This window comes from Barbatula barbatula (assembly GCF_947034865.1).
Source record: "Barbatula barbatula genome assembly, chromosome: 14".
Taxonomy (NCBI): domain Eukaryota; kingdom Metazoa; phylum Chordata; class Actinopteri; order Cypriniformes; family Nemacheilidae; genus Barbatula; species Barbatula barbatula.
Genome location: NC_136777.1, coordinates 10,154,279 through 10,177,052, shown reverse-complemented (window position 1 = coordinate 10,177,052; position 22,774 = coordinate 10,154,279). Strand labels below are relative to the sequence as shown.

General features: G+C 39.1%; 2 protein-coding genes across 3 annotated transcripts; one reads left to right on the top strand and one right to left on the bottom strand.

Annotated features, from left to right (window-relative positions):
* Positions 1-57: 57 nt before the first annotated feature.
* On the bottom strand, positions 58-20,930 carry slka (STE20-like kinase a). Of its 2 annotated transcripts, XM_079472864.1 has the most exons (19): positions 19,927-20,930; positions 16,244-16,408; positions 14,827-14,875; positions 13,454-13,603; positions 13,248-13,320; positions 12,932-13,126; positions 12,521-12,602; positions 12,290-12,421; positions 11,062-12,096; positions 10,858-10,988; positions 10,617-10,740; positions 8,481-8,660; positions 6,433-6,525; positions 4,041-4,170; positions 2,948-3,072; positions 2,239-2,427; positions 2,011-2,136; positions 1,785-1,898; positions 58-1,695 (listed from the first exon to the last, which is right to left on the bottom strand). In XM_079472864.1, exons 1-19 carry the CDS (start codon positions 20,074-20,076, stop codon positions 1,549-1,551), a joined length of 3,390 nt encoding a protein of 1,129 aa, XP_079328990.1. In that variant the 5' UTR covers positions 20,077-20,930; the 3' UTR covers positions 58-1,548. The 2 variants fall into 2 exon arrangements, with proteins under 2 accessions (XP_079328990.1, XP_079328991.1); XM_079472865.1 differs by lacking the exon at positions 6,433-6,525.
* A 239-nt stretch (positions 20,931-21,169) lies between these two features.
* LOC306903901 (dual specificity protein phosphatase 13A) lies at positions 21,170-21,982 on the top strand (the record flags this gene model as incomplete). Its single annotated transcript, XM_079473441.1, has 3 exons — positions 21,170-21,309; positions 21,392-21,609; positions 21,780-21,982. 3 exons carry the CDS (start codon positions 21,170-21,172, stop codon positions 21,980-21,982), a joined length of 561 nt encoding a protein of 186 aa, XP_079329567.1.
* Positions 21,983-22,774: the final 792 nt, after the last annotated feature.

The window sequence follows — 22,774 nt, the reverse complement described above, 5'->3', positions numbered from 1 at the left end:
GGAACATTATAAGCAACATCTTAAAGTTGTAAAAGTTCAAGAAAAACTTCAATGAATCAAAATACAATGATAGTTTTATTTACAGCATTCTTACAGTAGAACAATGGACACAAGCTTTTACATACAGAATCAAATTGACCTCAAAAAATGCATATGAAATTCATCAAAATGCTGCAGAAGGTGAAGTATTTCCAGCAGTATGACACTAGGATGTAAAAACCTTTTAGCACTAAGCCCACGTGTGGTCTGTTCAAAACGCTCTGGTCAAATACAGCATATGGGTTTTCACTCAGCATTAATGTATAAGCACAGCATGTGCCATCACGCATAAGATACAGAAAAACACGATTTGTGTCTGTCTTGCACAAAACATGTTATCAAAAATAGAGCTTGAATCAGGTGAAAAGTCCTCAGCCACAGTGAGAAATATTCAAGACTTTTCACTAAAATGCATAGGACTATTCAAAACAATGCTCTACATCAGATAATAAAAGAATGTGTCCTTCCGAAAAACTAAAATGAATAAAGACAAACAATGTAACATGCAATTTTATATTCAATTACCCTCTTACATTGATGAAACATGAAATAAGCAACAATAAAAACGTCATAAATAACTTTTTAATACCATATAGGAAAACATTCAAAAGCCAAAACTGCCTTATTCTCCTTCAAATATGTGAAATAGTTTTGCTCATACAAAAATAAACCTCGGAGATATGGATGGCAAGTGACTTGCCAAATGAGAAAAGACATCAACATATAAAATATCAGGGCACTATTTTTTTGTAATGCACTAAGAGATCACTGCATTTGTTACATTTATTTAAAACCTGTGCAATAAAACCATATTATAGCTCCTTACAGTTTTATATGACATTCCTTTTGTGTATGGGCACTGCAAATGTCTTTAATCATAATTTAACAAGACCAAATATGGATTTCCTACATTAAAAAAAGAGTTTGTTTTAAAATGACTATGCATTAAAATAAAGAACAGATCAATATGGCAAAATCCCAGTGAAACAAAAGAACAAATACAACAAATAACATCTGATAACAACAGCATAAGAGCACTGATATGCTATTAAAGTTAGCTGTGCAACCTTTGTGCAACCCTTAGAGAACAGAGCGTAATAGTAACCAAAGTGTGTCCACATTAAGTTTTTTTTAAGTGACCTAACACAAACTTTTTATGGGCTTTGCACCATGTGACCCCATTAAGGCTTATCTCTTCATGTATTACAAAAAATATGATATTGCGTGAGTGTATCCGCTGTAAATTTGCCGATATCTCAAACATAAATCACCAGATGACCACAGACAAAAAACTAAAACATTAATCCATTGGATTCAATGTGGCAAAAAGCACGTCAAGATGCATAATCTTGTCCTTCACTGTTAAAATAAATCATCCTTGTATACTTCATAATACAGAAATGCATTTCAACACCGTGCATGTATTTTGATGTCATACCTTTCATTAGGTATTCGACCACTTTACTAGAACATCTTTTCGGTGCTTCAAACAAAGCTTCAGCATGAAGGTTATGAGCCAGAGGACTGAATGCTTGGAATGGGGTAGAATTTGGAGACTCTGCTTTGGGCCGTTGGGTTGAGACATTCAGATTCTCCGCTCATTTTAAAGAATACTTCCTGTTCCTGCAGTTTGCGTGTGAACTCCTCCTCCAGAGCCTAAAAGAGACCAAAAGGCAATCATTTATTCCGGATTATCCACCCCAATGAAATTCCTGAAATCAAAAATGTACAGGATGACACGATACCTTCTTCCTGGGCCGAAGCTTCTCCCTCCAGTCTTTCAACTCCTGACTGTGCTCCTCATCCAACTCCTTCAGCTTCTGAGTCTCGTGTTCAATCAGCAGGTGGCACTTCTCATTCTGATGATAACAAGACAACCATGTGCACGTTATGACCAGAAGAGGGCATCAGAGTTTATTAAACAGGCTGGACAGAAGTGAGTGTAAACAGAATCAAGGGTGTGTTCTGGACCTGCATCTGTTGAAGCTCTCTGATGTTGGAGTCACACTGCAGCTGTAGGTCTCTCATCTGGTTCTCGTGTTTCTGATGTTGATGAAGTCTCTCGTTCTTCTGCCTCTTCTCCTCTTGAGCAGCAAACTGTTTAAAAACAAAACAGACAAGACTCCAGAGCTTTGCAAAACACCAGATTCCTTTGATTTTGCCTCATGAAGCCTCTTCTAAACCGATCTGCAGTCTGACCTGTTTGATCTTTTCTCTGTCTTGCTCTGGTGTTCCTGTGCCAGTGATCCTCAAGCTCTTTTTAAACATTGCCATGCGGGTCTTTGCATCCCCGCGCTGGATCTTTGGCAGACGTGCTCTCTCCTGAGCCTGTCTGTTCTTCATTTCTTCTATCAGCCGCTGATTATAACCCTGCATCTGCTCCATTTCCTGATAATCAAATAGATAGAAAAGAAAGCAACAACCAGCCATTAGGTTCAATTAGGTGAATCAATTGAAACAACCATGGGAAAAAATTAAGAGACTATTCTAAGTTTTCATTTTATCAGTATTTCTAGATCATCGTGGCCATTTCAGTCTAGTGTCTAACAAATAAAGAGTAAAAAGTACGTATGAACTTGTTTTCTTTGCAGAATTTGAAGTCTGAAAAGATACAGGGCATCTTTTCTCCAGTTTTCATTTTCTTTAAATAAAAGCAAATAGAAACAATCTTTTTATGGAATTTAGTAGAAATATTCTAGTTGTTCACAGAATGAAACAAATCATAATTTTACCTTAACCCATATCTATAGAGAGCAAATTCACGAAAAAATTTAATAATTTTTGAATGGTCTCCTAAATTCTCATTATTGATCCATTAAAAATTGACATGATAATAATCATCATACTCTATTCATAAGTACTATTCTATATTATACATTTGCAACTGTTAAATCTTTGTTTTTGTCACCTTGTCATGCCTCTTGAGAAGCTGATGTCTCTGCATGAAGTACTGGTCCTTCAGCTGCTGCTTCAGGAGCTGGTGTTTCTCCTGCAGGTGCCGCTCCTCCAGCTCCCACATGGCTGCCTCTCGAGCTACATGGTTACGAGCCAAAAAAAAGAAAAAAACTAAAGATGACACACTAGGCACTGGTTTAACCAGGAAACCAGACCACTTGACTGTGGGTTTAGACATGTTTGCTGTCATTAGGTCAAACGTTTTCAGTTCATGTTGGCTGATTTGAAATCTGTCTGTCTGGGGTCTTCTCATCAAATGAGATCTGGGCCACAGCTCAGGAGTCATACGGCTGGATCTAACGGGAACTTGAGGAATTTATAATTGGACCTCTGTCTGAAAATAAGATGCCGTTTAATTCTGAAGCAAAGACTGATGTAGAGAGTTTACTGGTATCAGTGATTCCCAACCGGTTGCATGGGCGCATAAACAGATTAGACATTAAAGGTCCAGTGTGTAATTTTTGGGAGGATCTATAGACAGAAATGCAACATAATATACATAACTATGTCTTCAGAAGTGTATAGACCTTACAAAATTAAGCGTTAGGTTTTTATTACCTTAGAATGAGCTATTCTATCTACATACACCGCAGGTCTCCTGGGATGGATTACGGAGCGGGCCAGTGCCTAGGGCCCCTTGACTACCATGAGCCCGAGGGGGCCCTGGGTTTCAAGGTTGCACCATCCAGTTTGGTACAGAGAACTAGGGTTGGGCAAAATAATTATCTAAAAATTTATAGATTGTTGTTTTAAATGCGGTCGATTCAATATCGATTCTCAAAAGTTGTAACATTCATCAACGTGTAGGTTATTGCTACTATTATTGCCTAGATTTCACTTTTCTTTTTTCAACCCGTGGATGTTCTAGAGAGCGTTTCACTTGACGACACCCTAGTTCTGTGTCAGCCCCCGTAGAGCTTCAAAAGATAGGGGGAGCAGTGGAGCCTTGGTTGCAATTTGCAACCTTACCGCTAAATGGCACTAAATTTCATACACTGGACCTTTAACTGTCAGGAGATATGTGGTATCTGTAAAGAGTGTCTGACCTCTCATGAGCTGCTGCTTGTGGTTGAGACAGTCTCTTTCTATAGTGGCAATCTCCAGTTTATGCTGCTGGATGATCTTCTTCAACGCTCCGTCCAGCTCCTGCTGCTGCCTCTGAAGAAACTCTTGCTCCTTACACAGAGAATGACAGATGAAGAGGAAGGAAATAGGGTAGAGACAGAGAAAATATCATAAATTAGCATGTTTATCCGTGGGTGCTCCTGGAAGCAGCAGTCACATTTCACATGAGCATCACCACAGCACTGATACCACCACAGCATTGAGAGCCAAAATCACACACGTTATCCAGTAAACAAAGATAAAACAGTCATATATCACAATTAATGGAGAACGATTGCATATGAACAGAAGAAACTTGTGAAGAGATTAACAACGCATACAAAAGCTACATTACACTGTAACAAAACCTAAAGTTATGCCCAAACTGTTTCTGCACTGAAAATATAACTAAAATCATTTGTAAATGTGAAAAAAGTCTGTCTCCTTTTTTTGTGGACACAGACCGTGTGTGGGCCTACATGAAGGTCATGCATCTAACTTAACCACAGCAATATAAGATAAGCATACATAATGTATATTTGAATAAATAAATAACTACACAATGATAAAATTATCAAAAATCTTCCTAAACTCCTGAGCTGTGATCGTTTCCTGTTGAACCTTCAATGGCACACAGAAAAAAGCAGAACATGTGATGCATAAAAACTTGATCAGAGATTCATTAAAAGTATGAGAGACTGTGGAGAGATAGAAGAGATATCGAGACACTGCAGCAACACAGCGACAGCACTCCAAAACAACAGATCACCTTCCTGCCCGCATGTGCCGTCGAAATCACAACCAAATCCCTTCAGCTACACTGTCATTCAGCATAACATATCATTAAAATGTGTGATCAATACTGCAAGGATTCAAGGGAGGCATACTAGTAAAACCACAACATTTTGACCAAGTCTTCTATGGTGTATATTTCCTGGCATTAAAGTATAAAAAGTATGTCTTTTGCTAAACTCAATGTTTAACACCTCATGAAATGGCTTTGATTAAGTGGAGACATACAGTAAAAATGCACAAGTTTTTGTCCAATCAAATGCTTTCTAAGATAACGAAATTTGCATATCTGCTTGGCATATAGACCATTTAATCAGGTGAGCGCACCTGGACTGCTGTTAACTTCCGGTCTTGTTTGTTTATAGTGTTTAATAATGTAACTATTTATATTTTATTTAATTAGCATTAATATGATATACTTTATATATGTACATTATATTATATCATGTTGTGTTATTGTATAATAATTATATTAAATCAACAATTTGTAAAATTTTGTTGTATATTAATTTGATTAAATAAACTTGTTGAATGCGTCGTGTATCTTTGTCGCATTTAAAGAAACCGTATGGGTCACTGGTATCTAGTGGTTGAGCTTGGCATTGCAGTCTAAATTAAAAATATTGGAGATGCAAGTCTTCTTGGTTTCTTTTGCTTGTTATCAGAAATAATCTACAGGCACTCTATTATTTGCGAATGTGTACAGGAAGTTAAGGGCAGTCCACGAGTGCGCACATGCGAAGTAATGCTTGTTTATGTAGTTGCTTTGAAAATATCTATAAAGTCTCAAAACTATCAGACAACTACAATTTGTGACTCATGAACGTGTGTGCGTGTCTGTTCCATGTGTTGCGTGTCGAGCGGGCACATGTGAGAGGACTGAGTCACAAGGAGAGGGGAGACTTACATCCTGCATCTGAGCGTTGAACAGTGCACATGAAGACAACTGAAAAGACTGTATCATAACCTGGGCCACACCCTGTGGAGCAAAACACAGCCAACTCCACCACATCAACAACAGTGGACACACACCAGCCACGCAAACCAGACACGTCACATACACTCTCTCCCCTTTTATTTCTCTTGCTGTTAGGTTTCCAGTCTCAGACACCTGTGATGGCTGAGACAAGCGTGCAGAGAGAAATCTGTTGTACCCGTCTGATGAACAGAGGCAGGAGAGATGGTATAGCAGCAGGTGAGTCTGGGGGTCAGTGAGGGTCCGTCATCTGACATGCGTGATGAGATGCAGCTGTCATCATTAGTCTGTTAGTTCACGGCTGAGGCTCACAAACCTTTTTAATAGAAATTCCTGCGTTTCCCAAACTCAGCTTAGCTTATTTTGTAGAGCATGCAACGCTTGTAATGCCAAGGATATCAAATCTCAAGAAATTCATACAGACGAAATGCTTCTCTGTGACAGAATCTGGATTTTTGTCATTGCTTCTTCACTTCAAGTCCAGACGGCAGACAGAAAAAGTGGTATAGGTTGTCTATAAATAATGTGTGTGTGTGTGTGTGTGTTGTAGCTAGTGACTAAATTACCTCTTCATGTCGAATGACTGCTAGGTCTTCCTTTAAGCGTTTCATGAGCTCTTTTCTCAAGTGTTTGGGGGAAAGTCCGACATCTTGTTTGACCTACAGTGTGAGCATGCAGACTGTTGGGAATGGAGGACTCACTTTCTCAGACGGATTATTGAAGCCAAATCATTATCATGGGAAGGTCATGCATATCTGACATAGAGGGTTAATTCACTATCATGATGATTGGTTTAGTGTGTGAGAGATTATCATCCCCAAAACACCGATTATTTCTGATTTGTCCATGTAAGAGGTTAATATGGATGATTCCACAGCCCATGATCAAGTACTAGATTAAGAGTTAATCAGAAGCTAAAGAAGAACAGGACAGGCCCATAATACAGTAAAACAGATCCCATTTTCACTTTCAGAAACACTATAGAATGTGGCTAAATCCATTTAAACTAATGCAAGTATAAAAAGATGCACACTTCTATACAGCTGACACTTATTCTTCTGTAAAGGGAGCTGAACTCCAAAGCTGTTGGATTGACCCCTGTGACCCCACAATGTCAGTTATTCTCAAAGTAGGTCTGCCGATTAATTGCGAATAGTCAGAAGCAAATACTGCGCAAAATAAGTGTTAAAACGGTCCACATCATTTTAATATCATGCATATTGTCCCTGTAGTTCCTGTCCAAATTTACTATTTTTCAGGAAATGGAAAAAAAACACTGTACACTGTACTGTAAACGATTAATGGTTTCGAAGTTGAAAAGTATTTTTCATTGCATTTATTTATTGGTTAGATAAAACCCAGTGACAAACAAAATGTGACTAATAATAATTATGAAAATCACCAGCCGCGATATGTATTTTTTGCCTGTAGACCCCTCTAGACAAAAACAGAAGTGTGCATCTTGTAATAGTTACCCCTAAACAATAATTTCACAAAAGAAAAGTACATGATAATAAACCAGTAGTACATAGAAACAGTGTTTCTATGAAATGAGAAGAACCCTTCACCACATCATTCATTACGTCACACTCACACAAGCAACACGATTAGTGACATTTACAAAAACACATCCATTAAAAATATCCATTCTATACAGACATATTTTATTAAACTTAAATAGTAGTCAAGATGCATTTAAAGTGATAAAAAGAGAAACAGAGGGAGAGAATGCAAGATACTGCAATAACTCCATTAAAGCATGTCCATGCAGGTGACTTGAACAACAGAGATGAGTTTTAGAGCTGTCTAAAACAAATACCGCAGAAGAAAAACAAAGGAAACCAAGAGAACCCACAGGTGTGGTGTGAGATCACATGCGAGATCATATCTATGTGGTCAAATGTTGGTCGATCATGCAGAAACCAACCAAACAGCATTAAAATAAGCTTCTTCTTAAATATCACATTAATTACAACGCATTATTACTACGACTGCGCAGTTGCAGAATCAAGTACCTAAACGCAACCAAGAGCTGTGACAGATCCATGAAGCCATGCATGAAAGAAATTCATATGAACCAGCAGCAGAAACAGAGGAAATTAAAAGAGCCTTTATTGGCATCCTAAACCAATGCTTAGCACCCTTTTAACCTTTAAAGCCGGCTCTCAGGCATTTTTGAGGCACAAGCTAATAGAATGGTGGAGCATGAGTTTTGTTAAGCAAACATAATGTGATGCTGTAAGTACTACTTCTGATTCAGAAGAAAAGCTGCTAGCGTGCATTCGCTAGCCAAACGCACATTGGTTTTTCAAACCAAACCAAGAATGAAAGTAAGACAAAACTAAAGTAGCCCATCTGAAAGCGCACCAATTAGGGATGTCCTCGAATAATCCATTAGTCAAGTCATTAAGTCAACTAACTAATCAAATAATCCATTATTCATTTTAGCTTGATAAAAAGACATAAATCATTTGAAAACTTACACATATTCTATCAACTTGACTGTAAAATTACTCGAATGCCCATGCCTAAAACCAATATAGCGACAGGTCATGCGCCCATGATCACATGCATAAACAAATGCATCTGACTCTCCACCTCTCTTCCCCGTTACCTCTTTTTTGCGGTTCTTCAGCATGTTCTGGAACTTGGAGAGCTCCTTATCCTGCTCTGCTTTGATCCTCTTGGCTTCATCCCTCAGTCGGTTGGTGTGGTCCTGCTCCAGACGCTCTATGTTCTGCTTCTGAATTTTCTCAAGGTTCTCCACCTCCTGGTCATACTGACGCTTTTTCCCCTGTAAAGGAGAGACAGAGAATCAGAAATGTTCGGGACTTGAGCTGTGTGCTGATGTCCCTCTGAAACTTCGTCGAGATATTGAACCTGAGCTCACCAAAACAAGTCAAGCTACCAAGACAATCTACAATAACTTTGTGCCCTAACCAGAAGCAAGATGTTTCAACTAGAGGGTCCAAAAATGTGAAGAGAAGAGACCAGTGATTGTGCTACACAGACCCGACCTGTCCAATAATTTGAAAGTGGGGCCGAAACTGTTAAGACCCGAGAAATGTCAAAAATGACATTTCGGCTAACCAGTTAAAATATAGACATGAACCCGTACCGGTTCTCCGTGAAGACCTCTAGTTTCCACATCATGTTAATTTTCTTGAAGGCACTGAAAACTAAATATGGGAAAGCCATGTTATGTTTCAATACTTTATTATACTTCTCCAAAACATCAAAACTTGCTCTTTTTTCAGATACTTTCAACGTGAATCATGTGAACACTAAAACAGTTCTCTCAGTGTATCCCTAAAATGTATATCAGTCATAATCTCATAATATAATTAATTACAAGATAACAAGCATCAAAGATTAATTTCACATTTTCTAAAGAAAAGGGTGTGACTAGACATTTATCCCACGAAACGAGACACAAGACAGAGTTCACAAGAGCGAGACAAGATTTTTAGACTTTTATATAGAAATCCTCAATGGTGAAATACAAAGGGAAAAATAATCTCTCATACACCATAAAAACACAAAATGCTAAAAATTTTGGCATTATAAAATCAACCTTCAAATTAAACTTCTATTTAAAAAAAATATATTGTGCAGATATAAACAATATGGAAACACTGCAAAACGTTTTGTCACAAACTCAACTGGCTGTAATTGCACAAAAAGTATGCTTTATTTTCTTAACAGGTGCAGCTTTTAGTAAAGAGCTGTGGTTGTTTTCTCTATATGCTTTTTGCAGAGTGCCCATTTAAGCAGAGGTGGTGATCAAATCTCACTGTCAATCCTCCTTCCTCCACTGACTGAACCCTCATAGCCTTCAGAGAAACAGTAAAAACTAAATAAAGCAGGCCCGTAGCAAGGGGGTTCGGGTGGTTCGAATGACCCACCCCCACTGTCAAAGATCCAAACTTTAAGTCTGTTTTTGTGAATTTTTGTATTGAAACTGTGTCCTTTTAAATAACTGGTTGCGAAAACGGCACAATCAGGTTGGAATCCAGCTTTCGCAAAACTTCTACATTTTCACATCACATATTTCGTACAGGCATTAATTTTTCCAACAACGTTCTTCTGAGTATTTGTAATGAGCAGCTGGAATCGTAGTGGTCCTCCGATTACACATTTAACCGTTTGTATGGAGAATGGGGCATTCACATAAACATTGTAAGAGTTAGAGCATACAAGCATTTGAACCTCAAAATCAAATAATATATGTGGGGGGAAATGACAGAAAAGGTACACTTTATGAGAAAAAGAACCACCCCTTCAACAAGGCTGGCTACGGCCCTGCTAAACACATCAGTTTTATGCTAACACAGTACATTTGTAGGAGACAGTTGATCCATTTTTGAAGAGGTTTGCCCATCGGCTCTCAAAGCCGACATAAACACTAATGTTATAACGAAATGTGAATTTTTTTAAAATACATTACATTTGCTGTTTGCATTTTGTTAGACTTCTTTTAAGAGGGCATTCCCCTAAAGCCACAGAGCCTACAATACATACATACTGTGGATATCAAAATATAAAATAAATGGCCTGATAAAAGATATATTTTATAATTACCGTATATCCAACTGGGATAAACTTGATTCAATTATTTTTTGTTTTCAAGAAACATATTGTCCGAACCTACGTTTGGAAGAAAATATGAAGACCGGACATCTTGGAACTTTAATTGAATACTGCTGTATATAAACAAAATATAAATGTAGTGAAGTAAGCATGCGCTAACCGTCATCTCCTGCTCGAATCGTCTGAAGAGTTGCTCTTTCTGCTGCTGGAGTTTGTTGCTGAGCTGCTGTTGAGATCTCTGCTCTTCTTTCTGCAACAGTCTGAGCTCTCGAAGCTCCTGACGCCTGCAGCACAATATATGACGAAACATTACATCTGCATCGTTCATGCAGTCAATGACAAATCAGACACAGTGACCGGTTAGATCTGGGTTAGTGTTTGATGTCAGCTTTATTTGCTACCTCAGAAATCTCAGTTCCTCGCTCTTGGTGTCATTTTCTGAGACGATCTTAGAAGTGGTGACGCTGACTTCCACCCCATCAACTAGAAACTTGCGGGTCTTCTTCAGGGTCTTCTTTTGGCGCCTGGTGTCCTGTGAAAAAGAATGAAGTTGTTTAGTTTGAGGAACTTGATTTAGTGAGCATAGTTTTAATTATCTTTGGTACCTGTATGGACATAGATCCCTCTTTGCTTTTGGAGAGGAAGCTGGAGATGGACAGATTGATGTCGATGCTGTTAGTATCTGCAGCCGAACTGCTGCCCGAGTCAGAATCCTTCTCTTTTTCAACATCAGGATTAGCCACATGAGCTGCTTTCAGGTCACAATGAGGTTGGGTCTCTGGTCTGTCCTCATTGGCTTCTTCTGTTGCCACGACTTCTTCTTTTGCACCATTGATGACAACAGGCATTTCATTCACAGAGGTCTTGTCTATGACCTCAGCTGGTATGTTCTGTGGTACAGGCTTAGCTTTTGTTTCTGAGGCATCTTCGGGTTCGGATCTCTCAGTCTTCTGTTCAGCAACATCTTGGGTTTTTGTTGTCTCCTGAGGAAGCTTCTCCTCCAAGTCTCCTGTAGCAACATCTAGTGAGGTTACTGTTCTCTCTTCACCCATCAGTTGCGTTTTACCCATATCTTCCTCAGTTTGTTCAGTGATGACTTTTTCAGGATCACTTTCAGGTGTTATCTTTTGTTCATCTCTTTCTAAAAGCAGGTGACTTTCTTCTGTAGCATCTGTGGTGATGTGTGTTTTGGTTTCCTTTATCTTCTGCGTTTCTTCATACTGTTCTTCTTTCTTCTCCTCTGGCTCTTCTGCATTCACTTGTTTCTTCTCCTCCTCTCCAGTCTCTTCGCTGACAATCTTTTGAAGCACCGTTTCAGCATAATTTGTTGCTGGAGGTTTTGGCTTATCAGATACATCTTCTTCATTGGTGACTGGTGTAGGTATGGTCTCCTCACCAGAACGCGAGTCCTCAGTGCTGGTGTCTGATGCGCTAGCCCCCATCATCTTCTCATCTTCAGCACGCACCGGCTCTCTCACATCTGAGGTCTTGTCCCTAGCCTCATCCTCTAAACCGTGTTTTCTCTCAGGTTCAACCCTCTCTGTAACCGATTCAAGAGTTGGTGTGTTCTGACACTGCCTCTCATCCTCCGAGCTGCCAACGCTGGTGTCCGATAATGCACGTTTGTGTCCAGGCAACACCTTTATTCAACAATTGAGAAGAAGATCTTGATTAAACAGCCAAGTATTTTCCAAGTTGATGTACTATTTTTATTAGAATGTATCATCAATTTACATATTTTATTATTTGAAGAATAATTAATTCATTTATGATTTATGATGTGTTTCTACACACTGTTATCCTGAACTGAAAGTAGTCAAAAACTATTTATACCGATTGTGCTTCAGGCTCTTCCTCCTCCTCTTCCTCTTTCCCCTCCTCAATTTCCTCAACAACTTCCGCTTTGGCCTCGGCGATCAGATCCCTTACTGGTTTGTTATCCATGACACTCGCTACAAATGGATGCTAAAAACAGATTACGATTATTACCATCTGCTCACCTCCAGCTGGATTATATTTTCTTTAAATATCAAGACATCATTGCATCAGTAAATACAGCCCTACCAGTAGAAGCTGCACAGCATTCCACCTGTTGTCTATATTCTTATCCAGAGCCTTCCTCAGAAAATCCTTGAACTCTGGAGACCTGTTTAAAACCAAGGAAAACTCTTTATTTTGGATCTTATAGTAAGTACGAAGCAACAGGTTGTGAAATTCAAGGCTGGTGGGCGACGGTTTATGTGATTCATCAACTCTATAGCCTGCGGTCTAGATTTATCCTCCTTCAATTGAGAACTGATTTATCAGCAATCAAAATATCATTTTAAACAATGTCTTTAAACTCGCTGACATGCACACAATGCTAACTCCTGTCAGGGCTGCTGGGTTAATAATGCTTTTCATACGCTGGCTCAATAATGCTAATCGTTTTCTGATTCATTAATGACACGCAGCAGTGTGATTCAGAGCTCTCACCAGCGTGATGGAGAGGCAAGTGTGGGGGGATCAGACTTTGCTATTTTTAGCAGGACTCTCATTGGGTTCATCTCGTGGTTCGGCGGTTCGATCTGTGCCAGTTCGATCAGTGTGATCCCAAGGGACCAGATGTCTGCTTTGTAGTCGTATGGTCTGTCCTTTGACGTCTCGCACATTACTACTTCGGGTGCCATCCTTTCATTTAAGAGAAAAGAAAGGACAGGGATTTAGGCACAAACACTATGACGCTCTGCATTCGTTGTTCTGTTTTACATTGTGGTCAATCTCATGACTTCTGATCAATTGAGCGACTAACCAGTATGGCGTTCCAATGAAAGAGTCTCTTCTCTGTAGGGTCTTTGTGTTCTTTGCAGACACTCCAAAGTCAGCTGAAAGGACAAAATTATTAAGTTTAGAGACAAATGGCTGGAAATGGCTGTTAGTTTTTCAATAGAACATTAAAATACCTATTAACTAGCAAACCCTTCTTTGTATTAAAGTGCAGTTCATGAAAGACATTACCCAATTTGATGTCCCCGTCTGCAGTAAAGAGGATATTTCCAGCCTTTAGGTCCCTGTGAATTATCTTATTCTCATGGAGGTAAATCAACGCCTCCAGCGTTTGCTTACAGACAACCCGGATCTGAGGTTCTGTTAGCGACCGCTCCAGCTCTGCGCATAAACACACAGAAGTGCACTTCAGTGATTCCCAAAAATATGACGACATCATTTTACAGTATCAGATTTATTTAGATGTAAAACATAAAATAAAGAAATAAGTAGACCAAAAAAACACCCATTTCGCTTTACGACTCAAATATTATCACATTTTCATTTGCTTTGATGTGTATTCAGAAACTAGAAACATGCCCAGAAACATGATGTAACAGTGACTAGGCTGCCGCTTATTTTAACTGACCCGTCTGTTGTTGTTTTTGACTAGGTAGAGCACAGACCTTTACTGGAGCAGAGCTCCATAGAAGAGACAGAAAAGGGAGGGAGTGATAACAGCTCAAACACTGAGTCAACAAAAGCACTTCCCATCATGACAACAGACAACACCCCTAACACCTCCCACCAGCAACACCGCACTTACAGGCTAAATGTAGAAAAGGACACGTTTTCATCACAGCAAAATAAACAGTCAACACAACAAAAGGGTTTTTTATAAAATGCAACTGGAAATAACTTTTTCGCATTACATCAAGCTCTTATCTGATTAGATTACTTTATGCAACTTCCAGGAATACAGAACCAAAGCCACAGGGTTGATGCAACAAAAGGTTTTGATAATGAAATAATAACTAGATTAGAAGACCATAGTAGTAAATCAAATATCAACAACATACAGAATTCTATAATGTTCTTTTTTTCTGAATTATTTAGTTACATTTTTGGTTGGGCAAAAGTGTAAACGATAAACACATTTTCTACTGTTTTCCTGGTGTTTCAGTTTGCATTATATGAAATCACCACACTAGACCGTCACTGTGATATCACCTTTTGAAGACAAACCCGCTCCTAAACAGGACATAAAAACAACTGATCTGTAATTTACATATCGGTCACACAATCTCTTCCTGTGTAAGCGAGCAGGTTTTGGCCAGAATAAGATCCATTGTGGACCACACATTATGCTGTCTGGCTTGGATACTCAACACTAGGCACATTTCAGAGCATCCACGAACACAGAAAAAGGCTGAGTAGCCTTAAAAAGAGCCTAACCACTGCTTGAAATCTGACTTTGATAATTATATGCTTGGTGCAGTCCACTGGCAAAAATGAGCACAGCGTGCCAATCTGAAGGAAATAAACATCACAGCACACAGCAGAGATGACTCAGACAACCACAATGCCTTCTTTTTCCTTTTATTAAACAAGGAAAATACACTTACCTAACATTACAGCGTCCACCGCCCCTCCAGCACAAAACTCAATGAGAATCTAAAGAAGAGACACAGAGAAGGTCAAGAAGATGAATAAACTCAAATGTGTTTGACACTGATGCAACAATTGCGCAATATAGTGTTTTAGCTCTCTGTTACAAGCTCACTTTATGTGTTTCTTCTGCCATTTACTGTATTCAGATGGCTGATAAATTCCTGGACAACAATGTTAAGTGGTCTTTGTAAATAAATGGCACTCTCAGATATACTCACACTGAAGATAAGATACAATTTTGTGAAATTGCTAACATGATTACTAATTCCATTAGGTTACTTAAGCATTCACTTATTTGTCAGCATATCAGATAATGGCAACCAACAGCAATGCAGCCATCTATGAAACCTAACACTCAGAGTGAAATTGATAAAAGCTTTATGTAAGTGAACACCATCATATTACACTGACCAGAGCAGCTGGTCACTAATATATCGCCTAAGGTAACAGGTGTGGCAGCAAAATCAATACAAACCTTATGACATGCTCTTACCAATAAGAGCAGAGAAAGAGAGAGAGAGATAGCTAATGGACAAAAACAGTGTGACATAAAAGAACAGTTTTACGGTCAGACAAACTTTGCAGGAGCTTCCATACGCTGTTACCAACATGAAAAGTTAATTGCATCTGAATAAACTATGAACACAGACAGAAGGCTGATGAATTACATAACATCAAGTAACAAAGAAATCCAGAGAAGAGCAGATTTCCGGCACTTTTTCTATCATTTACACAGACTCGACACTAACCGTAGCGACCATATCTCAAACTATTAAGAAACACTGCAAAGTCTGCAGGAGCTGTGCATTAATATATTTCGATTAGCGGCCGGGCAAAGCGGACTGGACTCGCATCTAATTAATTCATGAGCACTTTCTCTGGTCATTTGAAATAGACCATTATCCTTCAATACATGCCAACTGCAATGGAGGGGGAGGTTATATGAAACCATCCCACCATAAGTATCCCTGGAGTGCCATGGAAGAAAAACCGGACCCAGAGACAGACATTATACAGCAGACAGAAGAAAACTGAGACGGCTTATTGTAAACTCATATAAAGCTGTCAAGCCTTCATTGACGTCCTTCAGTATCAAATTATAAAAAATTAAATGAGCAGGATCACAAACTGTTCAAGAAATCTTGAAACAACACATTACAGAACACATGTTGAGTGGAATTTGATTTTGTCCATCATTCGGGATTTGACTGGCTCCAATCCTATAAAGCTATGGAGCAACTGGTTAATATGCTCTTCCCACATTGTACTCGATAACATCAAGCAAGCACACATTCAAAAATGTAAATAAACAAGGCTCTCTGTGTCTGTCTGGCTAAAGTAACAAACCCTCCCCTTTAAAGAATAACTTACCCATAGTTTGCTCTCATAATAAAAGGCATCCAGCAGTTTGACTATGTGGTCATGGTCACAGGAAGCAAGGATTTCAATCTCTACCATGTAGTCCTCCAGCTCTTCTTCTGTTTTGGTATCGATCACTTTCGCAGCAGCCAAAATCCCGGTCTGCTTGTTCTGAGCCTGTGATAAAATCAACCAGTGGGAAAACTTCAACAGATAGAATTTGCACAAATAGCTTAGAAGATGCTGTATACGTATATAACTGTAATCTGTTCTCACATTAAAGGAGTAGTTCACAAGCTTAAAACAAATCCCCTCTGACTTTCCATTGTAGACCCTGTACTATAATAAACTTTTAAGATATTATTTACTTCAATAACATGATAGAAAACCTGTCCTACACCGTGTCTACACCGGACGCGACCGTCGCGATGCGACACGACAAAAGACATTAGAAATGCCTTAGAACCCATTATAACTTGTAATTTTGTCCACACTGGATGCGGCACGACACAACAAACCCATTAAGAACAACCAGGTTGTCATGTCGCATCGTGCCTGTCGCATCCAGTGTAGACATGGTGTCAATGTGGTTTGTGAACACACTAGAGGTGTTCTCGGGTCCAAAGATCTTTACCCGACCCGAAATGACCCGAATCACTTTTTACCCAAACCAGAGACAGACCTGATAACGTTTTTATTTTAAAGCCCCGACCCGAGACAGACACGATAACGTTAGACCCGAGTCCGACCCATCGTATATATTTTTTAAACACGATTAGACCTGAATGTAAACCGACGTGTATTAATGAAATTGATATGGCAATGAACACGTTGATCCTCTTGTTTTGCTCTGGCAAATTGCGCAAACTGAGGCTAAATGGGTTGTGCCAGTTTTAGCTGAATCAAATCTATATAAGTGACGACATGGCAACCACTCGCACGAACATTCTGTCTCAACAATGTGTCCCAAACCGCGTAGTACTGAAATGTGCGCGTCTTTTAATATCTACTTCTGGTCGCCTGGTGGAAGTATGTTTTTCCTGAATACGATGGTAACTACATCGAGTGCAAACCCCTGCAGCGTTAGAAACTTCGGGATTTCAATTCTAAGGTGATTTCAGATCACTGCGACTTTCGGAAGTGCGTGGCTTTCAACCGATTGGCTGAGGGTTGGAAGAGAGTTGGTAACACGCACACACACAAGCGACGCGCTGTTATTGTACAGGATAGTTCAGGTCTTCCTCGGGTCAATTAAGCAAAACAATTTTTACTTTATATTACCCGAGACCCGAAGACACTAATAATATACCCGACCCGTGTCCGAAGCTCCCGTGAATCTTTTAGACCCGAACCCTCTCGGGCCGGACCTCGGGTTTTCGGATCTAAGTGGACCCGTGAAGACCTCTAGAACACACCCCATAAATTAGAGCCAAATGGCTGTGAATAGAAAAACATTCCTGTACGTTGCAAGATTAGTCTATTGCCTTTGACCTACTTTAACACAAAACTATTCATTTCCAACTTTACTTCAATGGGACAGATATGCAAGCCTTGCTTACTAGCTTATTGAATAACAGCCCCACATATATAAGGTTTGTATCACTATTACGAAACTGTGGAACAATGAAAACCATTGACATGTTCCTCTATCTATGATGAAACATTCAAAAGTACCAAAATTCAAATAATCTTTCTAATGCCCCTCCCTGTAACTCACAACTAACACACATTAGCTACTAAAAAACAAAAGCAGAAGAAAAAGGCAGAAACAGGGCAAGGTTACCTCATAAGAGGCGTGCCAGAGGATGTTTAAGAAAACAAATATCTCCAAGAGGTTATGAGGTCATTCCTATGTGCTACAATGCCAAACAAATTCATCTCCTGTCGCTGTTAACAAGTGCTTAGGTAGCTATGGCTATTAAGTATCCTATTTAAAGGGAAAGTGACTAATTAGTGTGTAACACATTACTCCATTCTTAACTTCTATTTTGGGATCAGTTTTTGACTGAATACAGTCATTTGGAAACATAGAGGTGTGCTAGAAAAGGGGAAATATACCATGAAGTGGGTCAACTTTTGTTCAACCACATGTTCATACCTACCCTTTGATAGAAAGGAAATGCATGTGCATATCTGAAACAACCATGCTTAAAAGAAAAATGGTTCACTTGAGCTTAATTGTTGTTCAAAGACCAAGTAAGCCTGGGCAGAAGGGTGGGTCACACTTCATAAGCTTGAGGAAAAGCAAACAACTGCCTTAAGATTGTATTGTACTTGCAGTGATTAGAATATACAATAACGGGTCAAAGCTGTCTCATTGTTCAAACAAAGACAATAAGCATGATCTAAGGGTTTGTTTTGGTTATTAGGTTTCATTCGCAGGATTTATTTTAGAGGAATGAGGTACAACACACTGGCTAACCAAATGCAGGTGAATAAAAATTACAACTGTCATTTTAATCTCAACCTTTAACATCTGTTAGCTGTCAGTTTGATCATGGCTGCTAAACCCTGAAGCAGGAAGGACCTGATGATTCATGTATTATGCTCCAACTCTGCCACACCCCTGCATGAGGTGTCACATTCATTAACAAACAGTGGTACTTCCTCATTGGACAATGTCGTACAACCATATGGCATCAATCATTATTGGATGTAAATCAGCTAGCTGTCTATAAACAACACAAACCTTTAGTGGCTGGTTTTGTGTAACTACCTATAACCTTATGTCTAATGTGCCTGCATAATAGTGCATATCAATCATTCCACTACATGATTCTGCAAAACTTTTGTATGATGTATACACACACAACTTGTGATGCCTAATACACAATGCGAGCAATAGGAAAACATTCTCCACCAGAGTCTGAAGCAGGCAGGGCACGACAGGAATGGTGGCAATTGTGGGAACTACAACAGGTTGTACAGCACACAGAAAACTATCATCACTCAGTAATTGAGAATAGGCATGGGCCGGTAGGAGCTTTTGGCGGTATAATAACCTCAATCAAAACTACCACCGTTTCGCGGTATTACTATTACAACACTAAAATGTGTTATTTCCAAATGTCTGCGTATACAAAAAATTACTTTTCAACTATACACAATACATTTCATTTTGAACCAACATATATAACGGTTTGTGGTTTTGAAACCTTAGTTTTTTTAAAACCTCAGTACACCTTGAAACCGGTATTCGGCCCATGGCTATTTCAGAATATAGTGGAAATAAACAAAAACGTATCTTTTAGTTATGTCTGAAAAGGAAATTTGAAGTTATGCTGGCTTAATTCACAAGCCAATTTTTCTACCAACCTTGCAAACGCTACCATGGTAAATAAATCTAGTTGGGGTTGTTGACAAGGAATAATAATACCAGGTTACCCCAGTAACTGGTATTTTGGAGGAAACTGGGGTTACTATGGCAATGTTGCCAATGTATGATCTATTAGTCATTGTACCTAGGAATTGAATGTACTCTTGAACTCCAATGACTTTTCACAACACACTCATAAGGTGAAAATAACTGCTGTGCAGGCAAATACAAATGTATTCAGAGTGTCACAATCTCAAGTGGCATTGAAGCATAAAATAAAAGGGGATATATATATATATATATATATATAAACTAAAGATCATTAGGTATAGTGGCATACATTTTCAGGTGGCATATTCACCTCTTTGATCATATTTACCTTGTACACTTTACCAAAGGCTCCATCTCCGAGTTCTCCCACGATCTCCCACTCATCCTCAGGATTGATGTCTCTGTGTACGTGCTCATACTGTTTCTTCTTCTTCTCCGTGCCCAGCTTAAATATCTTCCGGAAATTGAAAAAGGACATCTTCTAACGCACTCTATGAATTTATCAATGCAAATTCCTTACTGCCACACCATTAACTGTGAATACAGTAATAAACTACTCAGTGAACTAAACCCTTGGGGGAAACGGCTAATATGCTAGCGGTGGATTATGAATCGCCAGCTTACGTTGACTCGTTTAACTCTACAGTTACAAGCACGTCGAATTAACCGCTGGCAATGGCGAAAGTATCCGTGTCCTGAAAAGTGGAAATCGTCGGCCTTTATGTGACATTTAGCAACCCCATAACTGTACGTTTAGAAAACAATCCTCCAGGCGACTCCTTCCACGGTACACGGATGGAAAAGTAACGTTAACTGTCCACTTCCTCGGCTAGCTTCACCGGGGCTACATGTGTGTGATCCTCTTCGTATAACAAGTTAGCTCTTCTCTCAAAAGAAAATATCACGTCGCATTCAAACAAACCTCGCGTATTAAAATATGTCGTTTAAAATAGCTACAGTGACACAAAATCCATGAAGTCGGATGAGAAGCTAGCACACGGTGAAACGCGGAGCGGATGCTGATGACCAAACTCTTGCTTGCTTGAGCTCAGTCTACCCCTCAGAGAAGGGGTGTGTGTTACAGCTTAGCCAACCGTGAGCGTTTCGATGAGGCCGACAAAACACGTTACACGACATAAACACGTCGGCCCACAAGAATTTTAAGGTTGGGCTAACGTTAAATGTCTCTCGTGACTCCAACTTCTCGAGGGTGCTGCAGAAGGAATCAAAGCGCGTACGTTTGGAGAGGGAAAGCGCGTTCCCAGTGGTGGTGGAAGTACCCGCGCATGCGCAGTTGGTGTGGAGCTGACAGCCATGTACACAGTGAAAAGCGTTACTGGAACCTTCCCATAGCCAACAATAAAGATTTAAATGTTAGAGTAGATCATCAGGACTAAACCATACTCTGCTTTATACTGCAACAATAATCCATGAAGTTAATCGGCAACCTTAGTCTGACATCTAGTGGGGCAAGTGAGTTATTGCAGAAGTTTGACAGCTGGCTATGTCACTCGTGTTCTTAAGTAGGGCAGGTACACTTTTAGATAGAACAGATTGTGTAATCCACGAAAATGGAGAGGTTAGATGCTGATGTAGTTGACAAATTATATAAAACATCCACTATTGAAGAGTTGGAGGACATATTGCATGGGGGCCAGTTGTCCTGTAACCACGTTGATGAAGTGTGGCCTAATTTGTTTCTAGGGGACATGTGAGTGCAATTCTGTGTGCAATTCTGTCATTGTGCATTAATAAAATGGAGATGTGACCATTTATCATCATTGTTTAAACAGGCACGTGTCTCATGATAGGTATGGCCTTTGGAGGCTCGGTATAACTCATGTTTTAAATGCTGCACATGGTAAAATGTGTTGCAAAGGAAGTGATGACTTTTATGGGACAACGGTGAAGTACTATGGAGTGCCAGCCAATGACCTACCTACATTTGATATTTCACCATTTTTCTACCCATCAGCACAGTACATTCACGAAGCTCTCAGCACAACCGGGGGTATATGTATAATAATAACACGATTATTAATGAATACATGTCAATTTAAACTTGAATGGTTTAATTGATCCATTGCTTAGATGTTCTTTTGTCTTAGATATTATATACTGTTAACATAGTTATAAATATCTGAATAATTATTAATTGCTTCAAATGTCTTTTCCCACCAGCTAAAGTGTTTGTTCATTGTGCCATGGGATTGAGTCGTTCAGCTGCACTGGTCTTAGGTTACTTAATGATACATTGCAATTACTCTCTGGTGGATGGAATCCTGAAAGTGAAAGAGAAAAGGTGGATTTTTCCAAACCGAGGATTTCTGAAGCAGTTAATAACACTAAATAATGAATTATACTGCAATTCAGAGTCAAAGTAACTTGCCTGCCTCTGTTACTTAGAACATGACTAATATACAGTATATAAACTCAAGTAGATCATTATTTAACAGTTATACAATTCTTGTTAAATCATTTATAATTACAAACATGTTAAAATCGAACATTGAATCAACTTCCCGATAACAATTTCCATTATCATTAATGATTTAATATTTGTATTAGCAGTCACTATCTGTCTTATGGTTAATGTAGGCTTTTTGAAAAAAAACAAAGAGATCCCAGTGCACTCATTGTATTAATGTCTCTAAAAATCTGAAATGGACTAAGGTGTTTCAAACTATGCAAATATCATTAAACTAAGCTGATGAATAGCAAACATTGTTTCTTCTTTCTTCAGTGCGTACAATAGCTCCAAGAGGCATGTTTACCCAACACAATGTAATTTATTGTCCAGTCCTCTCGTCATCGAATGAATCATTTCCAAGGGTCACATGTAACACCACGATGTTCTTTAATTAAAATAGAATAAACGCCCAGAATGACTCTTGACAGGGGTCGAAATTTGGACGAGGAAAAGAGGCCATTGGTTTTTTTTCTACGGGAATGGTGTAAACAATAATAATTTGGTTTAAAAATATGAATACATAAGTCTTCACTGTGTGGCTATTCGAGCATCATTATTCCGAGCATCATTCAAATTATGACAAAGACAACTGCCGCGGAGGCACGAAGCGTCACGTGATACCTGTTACTGTTGTCTTCGCGCACCAGGAAGAACAAATTGGAAAATGCATTTATTTAAATCTTGTTGTAGGTTGTTGTGGTTTTAT

Excerpts from the sequence above, each read along its gene's own strand:
- slka (XM_079472864.1), bottom strand. The coding sequence starts at position 20,076 with ATGTCCTTTTTCAATTTCCGGAAGATATTTAAGCTGGGCACGGAGAAG. Across the intron at positions 13,321-13,453 it reads AGACGGGGACATCAAATTGG|CTGACTTTGGAGTGTCTGCA; the intron begins GTAATGTCTTTC and ends TTGTCCTTTCAG. Across the intron at positions 10,741-10,857 it reads GAGGAACTGAGATTTCTGAG|GCGTCAGGAGCTTCGAGAGC; the intron begins GTAGCAAATAAA and ends ATTGTGCTGCAG.